The 19,306-nt window shown below is 44.5% G+C and overlaps 1 protein-coding gene across 3 annotated transcripts; it reads right to left on the bottom strand.

Annotated features, from left to right (window-relative positions):
• Positions 1 to 55: 55 nt before the first annotated feature.
• Positions 56 to 18,208, bottom strand: MTFR1L (mitochondrial fission regulator 1 like). Of its 3 annotated transcripts, none has more exons than XM_059376711.1 (7): positions 18,103 to 18,208; positions 15,289 to 15,433; positions 14,704 to 14,808; positions 11,746 to 11,855; positions 11,345 to 11,556; positions 9,496 to 9,817; positions 56 to 1,486 (listed from the first exon to the last, which is right to left on the bottom strand). In XM_059376711.1, the coding sequence occupies exons 2-7, from the start codon at positions 15,310 to 15,312 to the stop codon at positions 1,381 to 1,383; spliced, it is 879 nt and encodes a 292-aa protein (XP_059232694.1). In that variant the 5' UTR covers positions 15,313 to 15,433; positions 18,103 to 18,208; the 3' UTR covers positions 56 to 1,380. The 3 variants fall into 3 exon arrangements, with proteins under 3 accessions (XP_059232694.1, XP_059232693.1, XP_059232695.1); XM_059376710.1 differs by having other exon boundaries at positions 18,074 to 18,179; XM_059376712.1 differs by having other exon boundaries at positions 9,496 to 9,781; positions 18,074 to 18,179.
• Between the last annotated feature and the right edge of the window lie 1,098 nt (positions 18,209 to 19,306).

Genomic DNA, 19,306 nt, shown 5'->3' with positions numbered 1-19,306 from the left:
AGAGAATTCCCTTTATAAAATTATGAATCCAAATAAAGCTGTTTACAAACTTGACTCTAATGGTAACTAAAACATAACCATTTTATTTCTGAAAAGGCAACTTTTAATAGTTATATGTTCTATCATTTTCATGGATCCCATCTCAACACCCATGTTCTAACCAAGATGTTATCCACCAGGTGGCGGTTTCTCATGTCACAGGTGTGCTAGCTACCTTAGGAGGCTTAAACACCCTCTACAGGGCAAGTGTGCAAGTTCTAAGATGGAACTACTTTAAGAGTTTAGGGTCAATCCCTACAGAAGGGGACAAGAGGCTCCCTATGGAAGTTTTCTCCTATATAGGCAGGACTTTGTAAAGAAAGAGGGAAAGCCAGGAACCTGTTCATGAAAGTTCACATACCCTTAAAATTAGTAGGAATCCTATACTCATGAGGGATACCAGGTGGTTACAACACAGAGACAAAGAGCACATGCAGTATCTCTCCATATCCTTCATTTAATATCAGGTAGTGCTTCAACCCAAACACACAGGATACATACCATAGAGAAAGGGACCTGAGGGCATCTGAGTCATGCATGGTGTGGTAGGTACAAACCTTGGCCCAGTGCAAAGGAGCAGTCAAGGGCCTGGAAGAAGGATGGTACTGTTTCTCCTTCCCATTTCTCTTTCCTACTGGGCTTAAACTAAAGTCCATGGAAGAGAAAGTGTTTTCAATCAGTGGAACCCATGAGGTCCCAGGGCCTGGGAGGATAGATTTGGTTGTATAGTATTACAAAATATATTTAAGAAAAAAACAACCCAGGCCTCCCAGCAGTAGCCCAAGTGTCAGCTGGTCCAGAGGTCCGACCTCTACATCTAAGGACAGGAAAGAGGGAGAATGTGATTGCTGGGCACTGGTGTCCGTTTATGATGGAGCAGCATAAGATTTTCCCTGCCCTGTCAAACATACAAACATTCATAGCCCCTCACCCTCAGCCCTGCTCTGCTGCAAGGAAGCTGCTGAGAGTGACAGCTGGGCACAAAGTGTCTGGGGAGACCAGTTATGGGGTCTAATGCAGTGAAGTAAGCCATTCATTTAGGACCTATTTTCACACAGAGGCAAGGAAAAACCAAATTTCCGTCTCACCCTTTAGACTGAGACATTCCGAACTATACATTTACCTGTAACAAGTGTCTTGGTGCAAAACAGCCCTTAGCTTCTGCTAAGGTTTAAAGCAAAGGAAGCAAGATCCAACTCAACTCTTTCAGTCCAAGCTCTAGCTTTCGGCAAGACTGTTGCAAAAGATTTCTAACTGAGAGGCATAAAAGTCTGTGGTGAGGAAGGCAGCTATTGAAGGAATTCCAGGAGCATGAGACTGAATTTGCAGAGCTGAGTTCTGTCAGTTTCCTTTTCTACTAATATCTTCTTCCTTCAGAGCAAACTTCCTCCTTAGGACCTCAGAGATAAGGACAGCAGGGTCTTCCTCCTTCAATAAACTCCGGTTCCTGGAGATGAAATAACAGCTTATATTTATTAAGTACTTGGTCTTAGGCAGTGTTTTGTGTCTTTGAATACATTATCTCATTTAGTTCTCACAACAATCTTACAAAAAGAAGTCTTTTCAGATGAGGAAACTGAAACAGAAGGGTTCTAGAGTCTGCCCAAAGTCACTAGGCACTCAGCCAGTAAGTAACAATAGCAAATCCAGAGTCCGAAACCAAGCTAACTGGTTTCTTAACTAGAATGCTTTACTATTTCCTGAAATGGCTATAAAAATGTGGGCAAAAGTAAATGACTGTCAACTGGTTGGGTTGGCCTATGGTGGCTAAAGCTTCTCCACCCACCTTCTGGTGCTGTCTTTTCTTAGTACCATTTCCCCCGGTTAGCAGGGGAAGTGACTACGGACTTGACTATTCTGACCTTTATTAGTTATGGGGGAAAGGTGTGCTGAGGATTTCCTATAACCCTGCCTGCTCATCAGGGGAACACTGAGATGTTTTTAATTGGAAAGAACACTTAACATGATTTCTACCCTCTTAACCAACTTCTAAGTGTATATAATACATTACTGTCACCTATAGGTATAATTTTTTTTTTAATTAAAAAAAAGTTTTCAATTTCTTTTTTACCTTTGACACCCTTCACCTATTTTTTCCGTCCCTACCCTGAGCCTCTGGCAAGCACCAATCTGTTCTTTGTCTTGGTTTTTTTGTTTTTTGGGTTTTTAATTTTTAATTTATATTCCCATATAAGTGATCATATAGTTTTCTGTCTGGCTTGTTTTGCTTAGCATAATGCCCTCAAGGCATTATATTGTTGCAGATGGTAAGATCCTTATTTCTTTTTCTTTTCCTTTTTTTTTTTTAAGAGATGGGGGGAAAGGACAGAGGGAAAGGGAAAGAGAGAGACTCAGGCAGGCCCCATACCCAGCACAGAGCCCAATAGGGCTCACAACCCTGAGATCATGACCTGAGCTGAGATCAAGAGTCATACGCTTAACCCACTGGCCACCCAGGCACCCCCCCCCCCACCACCGTATTTTTTAGAGAGGGGGAGAGAGAGAGAGGCAAATGGCAAGATTTCAATCTTTTTTTTAAGGCTGAATAATACTCCAATCTGTATATATACCACAATTTCTTTATCCATTCATCCACTGGTGGACACTTAGTTTTTTTCATATCCCAGCTATTGTAAATAATGTTGCAGTGAATATGGGGGTGCATATACATCTTCTCAAGTGGTTTTTTTTTTTTAATTAAATAATACCCAGAAGTGGAATTGCTGGATCATTAGGTAGGTTTTGAGGGGGCACTAGTGAGAAGGAGAAAGAGATTCTTAAGCAGGCTTCATGCCCAATTTCAAGACCCTGAAATCATGACCTGAGCTGAAATCAAGAGTCAAGAGCTGAGACACTTAACTGACTGAGCCACCCAGGCACCCCCATGTGGTAGTTCTATTTAATTTTCTGCATACTGTTTTCCATAATGTGTGTACCAATTTTTTTTTAAGGTTTTATTTATTTGACAGAGATCACAAGTAGGCAGAGAGGCAGGCAGAGAGAGAGGAAGGGTAGCAGGCTCCCTGCCGAGCAGAGAGACTGATGCGGGGCTCAATTCCAGGACCCCGGGATCATGATCTGAGCCGAAGGCAGAGGCATTAACCCACTGAGCCACCCAGACGCCCCATGTGTACCAATTTACATCCTACCTATAGTTAACAAGGGTTCCCTTTTCTCCACATCCTTGCCAATACTTATCTTTTTGATATAAGTCTAACGGGTGTGAGGTAAAATTTGGGGTTTTGATTTGCATTTCTCTGACAATTAGGGATGCTGAACATCTTTTCATGTGCCCATTGGTCATCTATACGTCTTCTCTGAAAAAATGTCTGTTAGAGTCCTCTGCCCATTTTTTAATCAGACTGTGTTTGTGGTCTTGTCTTTTCCTTTCTTGCTATTGAATTGTATGAGTTCTTTATATATTTTGGATATTAACCCTTATTATATGATTTACAAATATTTTCTCCCATGCAATAGGTTGCCTTTTCATTTTGTTGGTTTCCTTTGCTTTGCAGAAGCTTTTTACTTTGATATAATCCCACTTGTTTATTTTTGCTTTTGTTACTTTTACTTTTAGTGTCTGGTTGAAAATCTACCATTGCCATGACTTGTGTCAAGGAGCTTACTGCTTGTGTTTTCTCCTAGGGGTTTTATGGTTTCAGGCCCAAACATTCAAGTCTTTAGTATATTTTGAATTAATTTTTGCATATGGTATAAAATAGCGGTTGAATTTCATTCACTGGTATGTGGCTGTCCTGCTTCCCCACACTATTTGTGGAAGACTGTCTTTTCCCTATTCCATGTTCCTGGGTCCTGTGTTGTAAATTGACCATATATGTGTGGGTTTATTTCTGGGGTCTGTTCTCCACTGATTTGTTTTTAGGCCAATAACATATTACTTTAATTACTACAGTTTTGTAATAGCGTTTGAAATCAGGGAGCGTGATGCCTTCAGTGTTGTTCTTTCTCAAGACTGCTTTGGCTATTTGGGGTCTTTGGGTTTCCATACAAATTTTAGGATACTTCTAGTTATGTAAAGAATGCCACTGGACTTGTGATAGCAATTGCATTGAATCTGTAGATTGCTTTGGGTAGTATCAATATTTTAACATTATTACAATCCATCAGCAGGAAGCATTTGTTTCCTTTTAAAAAAAAAATTTTATTTATTTGACAGAGAGAGACATAGCGAGAGAGGGAAAACAAGCAGGGGGAGTGGGAGAGGAAGCAGGGAGCCCAATGAAGGGCTCGATCCCAAGATCCTGGGATCACAACCTGAACTGAAGGCATATGCTCAACGACTTGAGCCACCTAGGCTCCCCATTTGTGTTTCCTTCTTTCCTTGATGTCTTGTAGTTTTCAGTATACAACTCTTTCACCTCCTTGATTAATTTTTATTCTAGGTATTCTGTTATTTTGATGCAATTTTAATTTGGGTTGCTAATTTCTCTGATTGTCATTAGTGTATAGAAACACAACAGATTTTTACTTACTGATTTTGTATCCTGCAACATTACTGAATTTGTTTATTCTAACAATTGAGTTTTTAGGGCTATTAAGGTATTCTATTAGGGTATAATATGTCATCCACAAATAGTGAGTTTTACTTCTTTCTTTCCAATTTGGATGCTTTGTGGTTTTTTGCTTTTTTTTTTTTTTTTTAAAGATTTTATTTATTTGACAGAGAGAGATCACAAGTAGGCAGAGAGGCAGGCAGAGAGAGAGAGAGAGGAGGAAGCAGGCTCCCCGCCGAGCAGAGAGCCCGATGCGGGACTCGATCCCAGGACCCTGAGATCATGACCTGAGCCGAAGGCAGCGGCTTAACCCACTGAGCCCCCCAGGTGCCCTGCTTTTTTTTTTTTTTTTTCTTTTCCTTTTGTCTAATTGCTCAGGCTAGGACTTCCAATATTATGTTGACTGAAGTGGTAAATGGGCATCTTTTTCTTATTCTTCATCCTAGAGGAAAAGCTTTCAGCTTTTACTGCTGAGTGTTATGTTAGCTGTGGGTTTGTCATATCTGGCCTTTTTTATTATGTTGAGGTATGTTCTTTCTATACTTGCTTTGTTGAAAAAAAAATTTTTTTTTTAAATTTTATTTATTTGACAGACAGAGAGACAGTGTGAAAGGGAACATAAGCAGGGTAAGTGGGAAAGGGAGAAGCAGTCTTCCCGCTAAGCAGGGAGCCCGATGTGGGGCTCGATCCCAGGACCCTGGGACCATGACCTAAGCCAAACACAGATGCTTAACAACTGAGCCACCCAGGTGTGAAGGTTTTTATCACAAATGGATGTTTTATTTTCTTGAATATTTTCTGCATCTACTGAGATGAATATATGGCTCTTATCCTTTATTAATGTGGTGTATCATATCCATTTGCAGATGTTGGGACTATCCTTGCATTCCTTGAATAAACCCCACTTGATCATGGTGTATGATCCTTTTAAGGTGTTGTTGAATTCAGTCTGCTAATATTTTGTTGAGGATTTTTGCATGTATGTTCATCAGGGATATTGGCCTAGAATTTTATTTTCTGCTAGTGTCACTGTATGGTTTTGGTGTGAGGATGTTGGCCTTGTAAAATGAGTTTGAAAAAGTTCCCTCGTCTTCTCTTTTTTGGACGAGTTTGAGAAATACTGGCTTTTGGAAGAGTTTGGGAAGTACTGGTATTCTTTGAATGTTCGGTAGAATTCACCCAGTGAAGCCATCTATATGGTCCTAGATTTTTGTTCATTCATTGGGAGGTTTTTGATTACTGATTTAATCTCCCTACTATAAGTAATTAGTCTGTTTAGATTTTATATTTCTTTACGATTTAGTCTTGGTAGATTGTATGTTTCTAGGAATTTATCCATTTCTTTTAAGTTGTCCATTTGTTGGCGTATAATTTTCACATTAGTCTCTTATCCTATGGTATCTGTGGTACTATAGTATGTCATTTCTGATTTTGGATCATCCCCCCTCCGCTTTTTTTTTGGTGATTCTAACTAGAGGTTTGTCAATTTTGTTTACCTTTTCAAAGACCCATCAATTACTTTCATCTTTTCTATTGCTTTTTATTTTCTATTTCATTTATTTCTTCTCTAATCCATGTTACTGCCTTCCTTCTACTAACTTAGGGATTCATTTGCTCTTTTTTTTCCTGGTTCCTTAAGGTATAAAGTTGTGTTATTTGGGAATTTTTGTTTCTTGAAGTAGGCATTCACTGCTGTGAACTTCCCTCTTAGAATTGCTTTTGCTGTATCTCCTAAATTTTGGTATATTTCCATTTTGTTTGTGTCAAGGTATTTTTTTCTTTTGGTTTCCCCACCCCCTACCCAGTTGTTCAGTAGATGTTGTTTAATCTCTACATATTTGTGAATTTTCCAGTTTTGTGTAACTGATTTTTAGTTTCATATCACTGTAGGTGGAAAAGATGCTTGATATTTCAGTCTTCTTAAATTTATTTGGACTTGTTTTGTGGCCTACCATATGATCTATCCTAGAAAATGTTCCATGTGCACTTGAGAATGTGTATTCTCTTTGTTTTGGAAGGAATGTTTTATACATATTTGTTAACTTTACCCAGTCTAACATGTCATTTAAGGCCAGTGTTATTTTCTGTCTGGATGATCTATTCATTGATATTAGTGGGGTACTAAAGCCCCCCGCTATTAATGTATGGTGGTTTCTCCCTTCATGTCTGTTAATATTTGCTTTATAGATTCATAAGTATTTACAAATCTTATATCATCTCTTGTTGGATTGGCCCTTTTAGCATTATATAATGCTATCTTGTTATAGTCTTTGTTTTCAAGTTGACTTTTTCTGATAAAAGTATAGACACCCCAGCTTGCTTTTTGTTTCTATTTATACGGAGTATCTTTTTCTATCCCTTCACTTTGTTTTTACATCTAAGAGAGTCTCTTGTAGGCAGCATATAGGTTTTGGTTTTTAATTCATTTAGCCACTCTTGTCTTTTGATCAGAGTATTTAGTCCATTTATATTAAAGTAGAATTACTGGTAAGTATCTTATTGCCATTTCATTAGTTGTTTTCTGGCTATTTCTGTAGTTCTCTGTTCCTTTCTTTTGCTCTCCTCCTTTGTGGTTTAATGACATTCTCTAGTGGTACCCTTATATTCCTTCTTATGTTTTGTGTATTTACTGTAGGGTTTTGTTTTGTGGTTAAGATTAGCTTTTAAGTATAACAACTTGTATCTGTTAATCTATTTTAAGATGAAATAGTTGCCAATTTAAGATTAATCACATTCTAAAGCTCATTTTTACCCCCGTGTTTTTGATGTCACATTTTGTTTCTTTTTAACTTGTGTATCCCTTAATTATTGTAATCAGTTATTTTTACTACTTTTGTCTTTTTAACCTTAACAATAAGTGATGAAGCCACTATTTATTATTTATCTTTCCAGTGAGATTTACTGTTTGTTATGTGTTCCTGTTACTGACTAGTGCTCTTTTCAGCTTAAAAAGAGGTCATTTTAACATTTCTGGTAAAGCTGATTTAGTGGTGATAAATTCCTTTGGAATTTTCCATCTGGAAAACTCTCTCTTTAGTTGAGTAACTTTGCTAGATAAGAAGTTTTCTTCTTTCAGCATCTTGAATATATTATGTTACTCCCTCCTGGCCTGCAAAGTATCTGTTGAAAAACATGCTGACAGGGGTGCCTGGGTGGCTCAGTGGGTTAAAGCCTCTGCCTTTGGCTTGGGTCATGATCCCAGAGTCCTGGGATCGAGCCCCACATCGGGCTCTCTGCTCGGTGGGGAGCCTGCTTCCTCCTCTCCCTCTCTCTCTCTGCCTTTCTGCCTACTTGTGATCTCTGTCAAATAAATAAAAATCTTAAAAAAAAAAAAAAAAGGAAGAAAGAAAAACATGCTGACAGTCTTATGGGGGTTCCCTTTTACATATGTTATTTTTCACTTGCTCCTTTTAGTTTAGGATCTCTTTGGGTTTGTCTTATTTGCAACTCTCTGGGCCTCCTGGATCTGGATGTCTGTTTGCTTCCCCACATTAGGGATATTTTCAACCATTCTATTTTCTTGAGAAAAGATTTTATTTATTTAAGAGTGAGAGAAAGTGCAAGCACAAGTTGGGGGAGGGACAGAGGGAAAAGCAGCAAGGCTCAATCCTAGGACCCTGGGATCATGACATGAGCCAAAGGCAGACACTTAACTAAGTCACCCAGGTGCTTCTCAGCCCATTCTACTTTCAAGTAAGATTTCTGTACCTTTCTCTTATTTTGGGAGCCCTATAATGAGTACATTAGTCCATTTGATGTTGTCCTATAAGTTCCTTAAGCTATCTTTACTTTTGGGGGGGGAGTTCCATTTTTTCTACTTGCTGCTCTGTTTGGGGGAGTTCTACTGCTTTGTGTTTGAGTTTACTTATCCTTTCTTCTATTTCACTAGAGGGGTTCAGGGCAAATAGATGAACTTTGTAGTTCGGTTAATTGGGTTCATCAGCTCCGTGACTTCTATTTAGTACTTCAGTGTATTTTCCATCTCTTTTTTGAAGTTCTTTGTTCATCCATTCTTCCTGGTTTGGTGAGCATCTTTATGACCTTTACTTTGAATTATCTTTATCAGGAGGCAGATTACTTATCTGTTATTAAGATTTTTTTCCAGAGGTTTTTATGAGAGATCTAGAATTCGTAGTAAAACGTTCACATCACAAGGGAATCATGGGAACAAAACTAACTCCAGATTGGGATAGGTTTGAGTCATCTAATAAATACATCAAAAAAGAGTGTCCTAGATATCTGGAAAATAGGTGCTTTAAATTCTAGTGATTGATAAGATCAATCTGTCACATTTCTGAATCTCTGCTGATGGTGCTACTTTCTCATTTTTAGTCATCAACCCAGCTCTTTCCATTAACAAAGGAGAAAAGATCCCCAGACGTAAGGCTCCACTCCTTGGTGGGTTCTGCTTTAGTAAGTTTAAGGTGTATTTATAACAAATCTTAGCAATTCTGCTAAACAGCCAGGTTTAGAGTCTTAAATATGTCTGGATCTGGAGAGTTGGTTTGCATAAGGGACCACTGTATTTTAAAGCAGACACCCCAACTTTATGAAATTCTCCATCAAAAAAAGTATCATTTTGAGATGCTAAAATAATTATCATGTAACCCCATTTTGAAGGGTGGCACATGGGGATACTTGTCACTAGCAGTTTAAGAACTGAAGTGGTAAAGCAACCCCCCGACTTTGCCCCAGAACAAAAGTTAAATTAGATGAGGCTTCTTGTAAAACTTCTACTGATGATTGGCTGAGATCACACCAACCAAATGTAAAATATTCTTTTCTCAAATTGGAGCCCCAGGTGTGATTAAGCAGGCAAGCTTTGTGAATGAAGTAGTTCATAACTACTACTGAGGACTTTGTAAATTCTTTCTATAAGATTACTGGCCACAAGTGACCTAAACAGTGAACACACTACCAGACCTCCTTATCACATACTTACAGATCTTGGCTCTGTTTCATCCGGTGAAAGTCCTTTAGGATCCCCATCATATCTGCAAAGCTGCTGGCCTTGGACAGAGAGACACAGTCATCCTCTTCAGACGAGCTGCAGGTAGCTTTGTGTTCTGGTTTGCAACATTCAGGGCTGGCAGAACAAAGCAGGGGGACTGATGGAAGCTCAGGGACCTCTACCTCGGTCTCCTCGGTGATGTCACTAATGACAAAGGAAGTTGTAGAGTGGAATGAGGATCCAAAACAAGGTAAGGGAGAAGAGACATTTGAACTTCCTGGAGATAAGAAATCTGGCGTTAATGAAGCCGAAGCTGAAAGAGAAAACAATAGGCATGGATGGACATTGGGACTAGAATACAGCAGTAATACCTTCTCCCCACAAGCAGTGCCTATCAGACATTTATTTCCTGGGCTTGACGTCACATTCTGGGAGAGCCCAGGATGCTATCTGTAAGCTAGTGGAGGATTCCTCCATTACCCTCCCCTCTCAGGATCTAAAAATGGGAAAGCACTGAGCACGTCCAGTGTTTTGGGAGTGTGGAAAAACCCACCACATAAAGGCTTAGTCTTCTAAAAGCTCCATTCTGCAGGAGCCTTTGGACAGCCCTATGTCTACCAAAGCAACAGTGACAGAACCAAGGTCAGAATGTTTCCTTTTCGGGACGCCTGGGTGGCTCAGTTGGTTAAGCAGCTGCCTTCGGCTCAGGTCATGATCCCAGCGTCCTGGGATCGAGTCCCACATCAGGCTCCTTGCTCCACAGGGAGCCTGCTTCTCCCTCTGACTCTTCCTTCCACTCTGTCTACCTGTGCTCGCTCTCACTCACTCTCTCTGACAAATAAATAAATAAAATCTTTAAAAAAAAAAAAAAAAAAAGAATGTTTCCTTTTCTCTAATTGGCCTAGTGCTTCTGTGTTCCTATCTGTGACTAGAAGAAACTGCAAAAATAAAATAGTGATAGTCCTCCTAGTTTTTCAAATCTTGAAAGAATTTCCAAAACAAAAAATTCTTAGTTTCATTTTTCAGGATGACAAAAATGCAGCCAATACATAAATGGAAAATTCAAGTGCAATGCTTCTATTAAACTGCCATATAAGTGAATTAAATATATAAGAACTGCAAACACCACCATGATTTTCATGTGTTCTACCAAGAGGTAAGATTTGGGAGCTATGACTTTAAGTTGACAAGAAGCAAAAAAATGAGAATGTATAGAAGGAACAGGATGGGCAGCTTGGGAAAGAGCCAATGTTCCTGTTTCATGTACTGGTTCAAGGCAGACTCCCATCTATCTCTAGTGGTGGTTCAAGGCAGACTCCCATCTATTTCTAGTGGTGGTTCTGCCTTAACTGCAGACAGACAGGTAGAAGGATGGAGAGGCAGTCTCTGGGAGAACAAGGAAAGGGAAGATATGTAGATAGGAAAACAGCTTAAAGGGATCTCTCTCTCTTAATGGGGGGGGTCCTTATTTCTCACTGAAAAGGGAAGCTGCTTAAGACTCACGTGGAAGATGTAATCTTAAAGACACCTGATAGAGAGTATTGGTTTTTGTAGCCAAGGGAGGGAATCTGCAGGGGGGGGGGGGGGGGGGGAGGGGGGCGGGTGGGTGTTGTCACAGGTTAAGTCAAGATTTTGTTCCTAATCAAACCAGTCAGCCTAAAATGGCTAATGGAAACAATCCAAGGAGTACTATAGGTCAGCGAGTCCTCGGGACAACTGCAGAGCCCCGAGCCTGTCTCCCTGAACCAAGGACCGCCATTTTCCTACCCTTCTCCTGTACCAAAAGCCAGGGAGAAAGGAACAGCCTGCTAAATTCTGGCGCTGACTCGGGGGCTCCTACCTGCATCAGCTGCCACTATCTTAGCAATCTGGCTGCGCAGGTGGCTCAGCTCATCCTGCAGCTCTGTGGTGCGGGTTAGGGCTGGCAGGGCTGGCTTCTTCAAGGCCAGAAGCCTCTCCTCGGACCCACGCAGGTTGGGCACTGAGGCATTGCGCTGCATGACAATCAAAGGGCTGGGTTTCCAGGTATGCCTCAGGGGCCGTGTGTCACTTCTGGATCAGGGAAAACAAGTATGTCAGAGACAGCCTGCCACTGCGTTCCTTCTAAAACTTCTGCTCCCAACTCAGCCCACAGCTTTTGTTCCTACTGCCCTCAGCCCTCCATAAGCACTCCCCCTACTAGCTGCCACCTCATGTGAGAAGGAGCTCCCCCTTTCCCAGACCAGCTACGGCCTCAGCTACCTGACCCGGGCATATGTCTCCTCTTCATCTGCAGCAATCCAGGCGATGTCAGCCAGAGTAGGGACTGGGGGTACATCCCTCAGACACAGATCAGAGATGTTAGGCAGGGTCTACAGGGAAGCAAGTCATCAAAAAACATTTGTTGACATCAAGAGACTATCAAAGACTCCAAAACACATGGGAGGGGCACCTAAGTATCAGGAAGGCTTCCTAGAGAGGGAGGAAGACAGTTCCTGGTTGGAAGAAGGACAGAAGAGATTAAAAGTAGTTCAGCACACCTAGACAGAGCTGAGGGTACAGGGTGGTTTGCAACAGGCAGGAAAGCGAATTAAAAACTTTCATTCTAAGACCAATAATAAGCTACTGGAAGATTTTAAGTAAGAATCAGATTTTGAAAGATTACTCTGGTTGCTGTGTGGAACCTGCATAAGAGTGAAGGTATCAGTTGTGAGGCTGTTATATGTTCCAAGCAAAACATGGTGGCCTACAGCAGGACTGGGGCCTCTTTTTACATATAAAGTTTTATTGGAAAGTTTACACCCATTCATTTCTATATCGTCTGTGGTATTTTTTAAGCTGCAGCTGCAGAAGTGAGTAGTTTTAACAGCAGTTATGGCCCCCACACAAAACATTTACTATCTGGACTCTTAAAAACATTTGCTGACCCCTGGTTGGAATAAAGATGTCTTCAGTGGGACTGGTAAGAGTTACCTTTCAACAGAGATGGCCACTAAGAGCACCTTGTTTTCTCCAGCTATGAAAATACAGGTACAAGGACATCAACGCAAAGTTTCTTGGGCTAGCTCTTTACAACTCCTCCATAGCTAATTGGGATCTACACTGTTACAGCAACGCTGTTTTAAGCAAACTTCATCATTTTATTATTTGGATTTAAGTAAAAAGATGATTAATTATATCAAAAGAATAAGAGGATTCCTTAAAGTAGCCTCTCAACCCAGATAACAAAACAACCAGGCAACAGACAAGGCTGAGTGACTTTCTGTTAAATGAAAGATCAGGAGGATTCAATCATGCTATGATTGTAATAAAGTAAAAAAACAAAAACAAAAAACACCCACATGCATTTAGAAAAAGATGGAAAGTAACTATACCAAAATATTAACAGGCACCTGGGTGGCTCAGTTGGCAACTGAGTTGGCAACTCAGTTAAGCAACTGCCTTCAGTGCAGGTCATGATCCTGAAGTCCCAGGATCAAGTCCCACATTGGGCTCCCTGCTCAGTGGGGAATCTGCTTCTGCCTCCGACTTCTCCCCTCTCATGCTCTTTCTCTCAAATAAATAAAATATTTTAAAAATTCTTAACTATTTTGTGTGATGAGTACATGATTATATATGACTTCCTATTTTTCACTTTTCATAATTTAGTATTTTTATATGGGTTAATTTAAAAAAAAAATCTGCAAGATTGCCTTAAATAATTAAGGTAATTAATTTTCAACAGAAATCCAGGGACAATTTCTCAAAAACCCATCTACACATGAGTTAAATTCAGATGTTTCTGCTATAGACAGGTAGGTAGATCAAAAGTTAATAGCTTTTAGACAGGGAACCTGAGTCTCAAAGGAGCAATGTGATGCTCCAGGGTTACACAGGAAAGGACTTCCACTGACCCAGAAGTTAACTGCTAAAATGGGTCATTTAGGGGAAGCCTCCATTTGTTTTCCTTTTCAGAATGCTGCTCCCCTATAGAAAATTAAATGAGTTAACACATATAAGGGATTTAGCACAGTGCCTGGCACACAGTATGTGCTCAGTAAGCGTTAGCTAGCATTACTAATACTATTCATGCATACTCCTGCCCTTACTGTCCCTGCCCAGCAGCATCTGGCCAGAGGACTGAACAGGTGATGGCCAAGCGTGGGGGCAACATCCATCGAGTCCCTCACACTTCTAGCTGTGCTTCCCTTTGTTTCTGATGCTTGAGGCAGCAAGGACCACATCCCGCCATGCCCTTTAGGCAAATTCTAGATAACTGGCAATCTGGGTCACAGCATAGCCACCCCATACCACATACTTCCAACCCCATTCCTGATTCTGATACCAGCCCTGACACCATTTCTGACTCCAGGATGAGTTTCTATGATTTCACAGCTCAGCATCTGATATACTCCGCCTCCTCCATTTGTTTCCACTGGGCCCATGTTTTTTCAGGCATATATTTCTGTTTCCTCTGTGTAGGCAGAAAGCTGGTACTTCTCTTGCGTCCCAGTTCCCCAAACACATCTTAAGCATCTAGCCTGCAGCTGGTTCTTAATGACTAGTTCTTAGAAGGAGGTAGCTGGGACTAATAACTGCTACTTAGCTTTCCATTGCAGAAGTGGGTGGAGGGCTCAGACATGCGCCAGCAAGAATCTGCTGTGAGTGGGTGCTAATGGCCCTAGACACAGAGATAAGCCTTAAGTGCTCTGGTAAAGGAGTGGCTAGACTGAGCCAGAAAGAAAAGGATGGGGAGTAATGGCCTCAGGGATACATAAAAATAGGTGGCTAAGCAGTCAAGTCTTGGGGCTGGTAAGAAAAGAGAGTCTGACTCAGTCACACTGCACTCAGTGTCCCACGGAGAGACCTGCCAGGGTTGCAGGCAAACACCTCAGGGCAGAGACATGGCTACTCTGGGAATGTGGCTTGGCAAGGGCCTTTGGCCTACGCTGATGAACTGGATTGCAGGAGCCTGATGAAATCTTAGTCACTTAGTGGCACCAAAGATGTAAGATTTTTATGAACAGACTGGAAGTCTGTTGTGGTCAGAGTTTTGTGTGCAATCAGGAAGGCATAGTGACCAGTATCCATTATATGCACTTAATAAATATTTCCTGACAAAATGAAAAAGTAATCAGGAAAGCCACCTGCCTTAGCAGCACCAAACTGTGGGGCACAGAGCAGCACCATTCTCCCATAGCCTCTGAGCCTCTACTTACCCTGCCCTTTCAGTACACTTACCTCGAAGGATGCCCGGGGACATGGCTTCAGGGGCAGGTTGGTCCCAATTCTTCTCACTACACTGCGAGCAGCCCCATGTGGCTTGTTTTGCCAGATTGGGATGGTCTAAAGGAGAGAGATGAGTCTCAGAGAGTCAGGTCCAACTATTGTTCCATTCTACCCCTTCCCTTTTAGAAGGGAGACTGAAATCCCCAATCCCAGGGACAGGGCACTGTGTATGAGTTAAGTCTCAGTATAAGTGAGGGCAGGTTCCCCAGTTGTCAGCCATTTAAGGGAACATCTGCTGCTGTCGAGGCATGGTAAAAGGATCCAGTGAAGGTGAGAGGAATTAGTTGAGTGTAGGAATCATAGAGGTTTCCCTCCCTTCCCTCCACCCAGAAAGGCAGAAACACATTGACTTCTTAACTGCCCCCAAGACCACACTCAGTTTTGCCTGTTGGGAGCAGGCGGTGGGGGTATGTGGAAGAGTCGCCTCCAGGGGAAAGGAAGAATTAACTGGAGAGTCTCAGAATTTCCTACAGAATTTCAGGAGACCCAGTGCTCAACCCTTCCCTACCACAGCCCTGCCCTGGGAATGCCCCTTACCACATTGGCTTCCATCCCGGACATTTCAACCAGCTCCTGCACTTGAAGGACAAGGCAGCCACAGGGCAGCTCTGGGGGCTTGGGGAGGCTGGAGGCGTGATTTCTTCATATCAGGCCATCTTTAAGGAACACCAGATTTCCCTTCCTGTGAAACAACCCCCACAGTGGAGACTCAATGGCCACCACACAAGCCCCACAAAAACCAGGTCCTTGCAGAGCCATGACCAACACCAAGGTTTCTCTGATGTTTCACAGGGAAGAAAAACAACCCAAGAGGCTGCCCTCCCCGAAGAGTGGCTCCAAATCCAGACCCTTGAAGGTTCTGTCCCAGACCTGTGGCATGAGCTTGGCCAACGCTGGGATCTTCCGGATCCCTTGGGTTTCCTGAGGCATTACTTACAGAGATATAAACAGAACTTTCTCGGTAGTTTAAAAGCCAAACTGTAGGTACCGCTCAAACCCAGCATTCATTCTTGAAGATAGGGTGTAAAAGCCCCAGCATGTGCCACGAAGCCTAGCACTGCTGAGTCTTGGCAAGGGGGAGAGGTAGACAAAAGAAGAATAAAACACCAGCTCTTGTCAGTCTCCATCTACTGGGCTACAGGGAAGAGAGCTAACAATTTTCATCCTGTTTAGCCATCTACTGGTCTTGTAGCCTTATGAAAAGTCCCATAACTTTTCTGAATGTTGGTTTTTTCCATATGTAAAAAGAGTACAAGAGCAGCCATCCTAGATTACCTTAAAGATCAATCAGTGAAATAGGGTAAGATTTTAAAGTGCTTAATTAACTGTTACAACACAACACAGCTGGATGGAATCACTCCTGATTGTATTCTTCGCAGCTGCTCTGACATGGTGAGCAGATGCAATCAATGAACTCACTCCCTTGTTCATCAAACATAATAATACCTTCTCTGTGGCAGGCCCTGTGCTGGGCACTGCAGGGGCTACGGAAAGGGTAGGACACATTCGTGCTCTCAAGGAACACACAATATGAAGAGCTATTAAGACTTGAATACCCAAGTCTAGCAAACGCTGAATATCACTCTTAAGAAAGGTACACTGAGCAGGTGGCCAGGTGAATGCAGGCCCCTGACCCCAAAGCCTCATGGTGAGTTCAGAGAGGGTAGGAAGGGATGAAAAACAGCAACAAAAGCACAGGTCCAGGACAGGACAGCGAGAGAGGCGTAAAGAATAGCACAGGTATACTGGGGGTCAAGTCATGAGGGCTGGGAATGCTCAGGGAAGTCACTGGGGAACAAAGGACAGGCTCTGAGCAGGGGATGGGCTGAAATCTCCCTTGCAGGATTTCTCCTTCACCTGTGGGAGAGGAGTAGTCACTCACATTACAATACAAATGCGGAAAGGAAGCTGGAGAGAGGAAGTGTCTTAAGGTTACTCAGTGGCCATGCCAGTAGAAAGCACTTCAAGTCTGATCCAGATTCTGCTGCCTTCTGCATGGGCTCAGCTCCATGCAGTTCAAGCCTTTTATCAGAGTTCCTCTGTGTGCCAGGCTCTGTGCTAAATATCACCGCCTGCCACGAGTTTCACACAACAGTGCTTCCCTGTGTTTCTCACTCTAGACATTACAACCACTTCCTCTCCAAACTTACCTCCAAAGACTCAGGCCAGAGGGATCTTTCTAGGACACATTGCTCCTATGTTTAACCCCACTCCCCACCCCGCCCCACTAGAGCCAACATCTAGACGGGATGGCCTGCAGGGTCCTCCACAATCAGGCCCAACCTAACTAGACCAAACTCCAAGGCCTACAACTGGGCCCCTATACACTTGACAGCCACACCTCCCATGTTCCCCTTGCCCTTCAGCCATGCTGACCACCTCTCAGCTCCTCTCCACAGATCCAATCTGCCAGAAACACCAGCATCTTCTTCACCAAGCTCATTCTTCAGAGCTCAAGCATCACCTCCCCTCCCCCAGCACCCCACGTTTCCTTCCCAGTTCTCTCAGTAGTAATTAGAGCCCGCGTAATCAGCTGTCTGTCGCAGGGCAGGAGCTTCCCCAGGCACAGCACAGTGCCTGCCTAGTCCCCAGTGAGCACGTCAACGTTCGCTCACGAACGAAGGAGAACTCTGGCTTAGCCTTCACCTTCCTCCCCGCCCCAAGTGCCATACGCTAGATGACTTCCCCCAGTTCGCTGGCAACGCAGGTTGGTTCTCAGCACCCCTACGTTCCCACGACCCCTTTCCAGGCCGCTGTCATGGCTTGTTCACACACGCTCTCCCGCATTAGACTTGGGGCTCCCCCGGGGCAGGGTTTGCTCTCATCACCCCGGCACCAAGCACACCACCGAGGTCGCCGCACTCGGTAGAACTTGGCGAGGGACAGTCCACGTGAGCCCCAAGCGGCTGCACGGGGGGACCCGCCTCCCCTCCCCCGTAACGGTCCGACCCCAAAGGGCCAAGGTCGGCCAAGTTCTCGCCGCCGGCCCTGGTGGCCCTCGGACCCACGGGCCCGGGTCCGGGTCCGGGTCCCGAAGAAGCGAAGAGGCCGAAGTGGCCTGGCTGGCCGAGGGGCGCAGCCGAAACGATAAGCTTCTGCTGTAGCACAGCCACCGAAGCTGGGTGACTCGGGCGAGCAACTACCCCCAGGGCAGAGTCCTCCCACCCTCAGGCGAGCGAGGCGGACAACACGGGCTCCCGCGAGAACTGGCGCGGGAAGAGGAGCCGCGGGCTCCACACAGCCCCTGGCACTAGGCCGCGTCGACAGTCGGGCTGGGAGACCGCGCTCCCGCCTCCGGAGCGGCACTCGGACCTAGTCTCACCTCAGACTCCGGCTCCGGGACTCACTCACCTCACGGCCCCTCCTACCTCAGCGGGCCGCCCAGCCTCAGCCGCCCTCACTTCCGCTGACCCGCCCCCGGAAGCGATCCATCGCGCCTGCGCACCGAGCGGCGAGCCCCGCGCGCCCTCGGAAGGCGGACAGAGGCTTCGGCGGGGGCGGGGCGGGGCTGCGGGCGGCCTCACGCGGGAATCCCGAGGAAGGGGACACGCCCACCCCCAAGACCACGCCTGCACTGGCTCAGGCTTTGGGAAAAGTTGACGGCGCTTGGAGATCCCCGCGGCCTAATTGGCCGCTTCCGCCACTGGTCTCCGCCTCCTTGCTCTTCTTCTAGGGTAGTCCTGATCCGACCTCTAGCGGCGGAGGCCTGGCTACATCTCTGCCCGCACCCGAAATTGTGTGGCGTCTGCTGTCCCTCCGCTTAGGCACACTTGAGAATCCTTCCTCTGGCGTTCCAGGCCCTCCGGACCTCCCTCTTGCCTCGCCTCATCTCGCCTGTCCGCTTTTCACACTTCTAGCTTCCCAGCCAAGATCCTCTACAGTCTTCTGTCCAACAAGAAGCCTCTCTCCCCTGTGACTACTGCCCTTTAGCTCTTCGCAGCTTGCTCGCTCGCTCGCTCGCTCGCTCGCGCTCTCTCTCTCTCTCTCACACACACACATACACACACACACACGGTAGATTCAGTGAGATAGTAGATCGATGGGCAAGACGCCAGAGGTACTGGGACAGAGACCCACATTCCTTCCAGGCTCACTCACCCACTCCATCTTCCCGCTTAGACAACAGCCCCCCCCCCCCCCCCCACCCCCGTCCTGGTCCTAATTCTGGTCTCCCTGGCTTCCAGGCCTGGGTCACGTGCTCTCCTCTGCCCTCTGCATACAGCTGTGCCTGGCTCCCCGGCTGCAGTTCTTGGGTCTCAAAGCCTGCAATCCCAGCTGCCGGCGGACAGGCTGGCTTCACAGCGGGGACAGGGTCGGGCAGTCCACACAGGACCTCTTGCTCAGAACTCCGCACTTGCTTTAACACTCTGCTGTTGCCCTCTTTAATGTATGTGTGTCTAAATTAACAAGGGGCCCTGCAGTTTTCAGTTTGCACTAGATCCTGCAAATTACATAGCTGTCCTAGCCAGGGACCTCAGCGGTCCACCCTGATCCTTACCATATTTCAAATGACGAGGGCTGACTTCCAGGTCCAGCCTTCTTTCCAGGATGGCAA

Source organism: Mustela nigripes, chromosome 14 (assembly GCF_022355385.1).
Source record: "Mustela nigripes isolate SB6536 chromosome 14, MUSNIG.SB6536, whole genome shotgun sequence".
Classification (NCBI taxonomy): domain Eukaryota; kingdom Metazoa; phylum Chordata; class Mammalia; order Carnivora; family Mustelidae; genus Mustela; species Mustela nigripes.
Note: the sequence above shows the minus strand (reverse complement) of the source record. Positions and strands in the feature narration are given on the sequence as shown.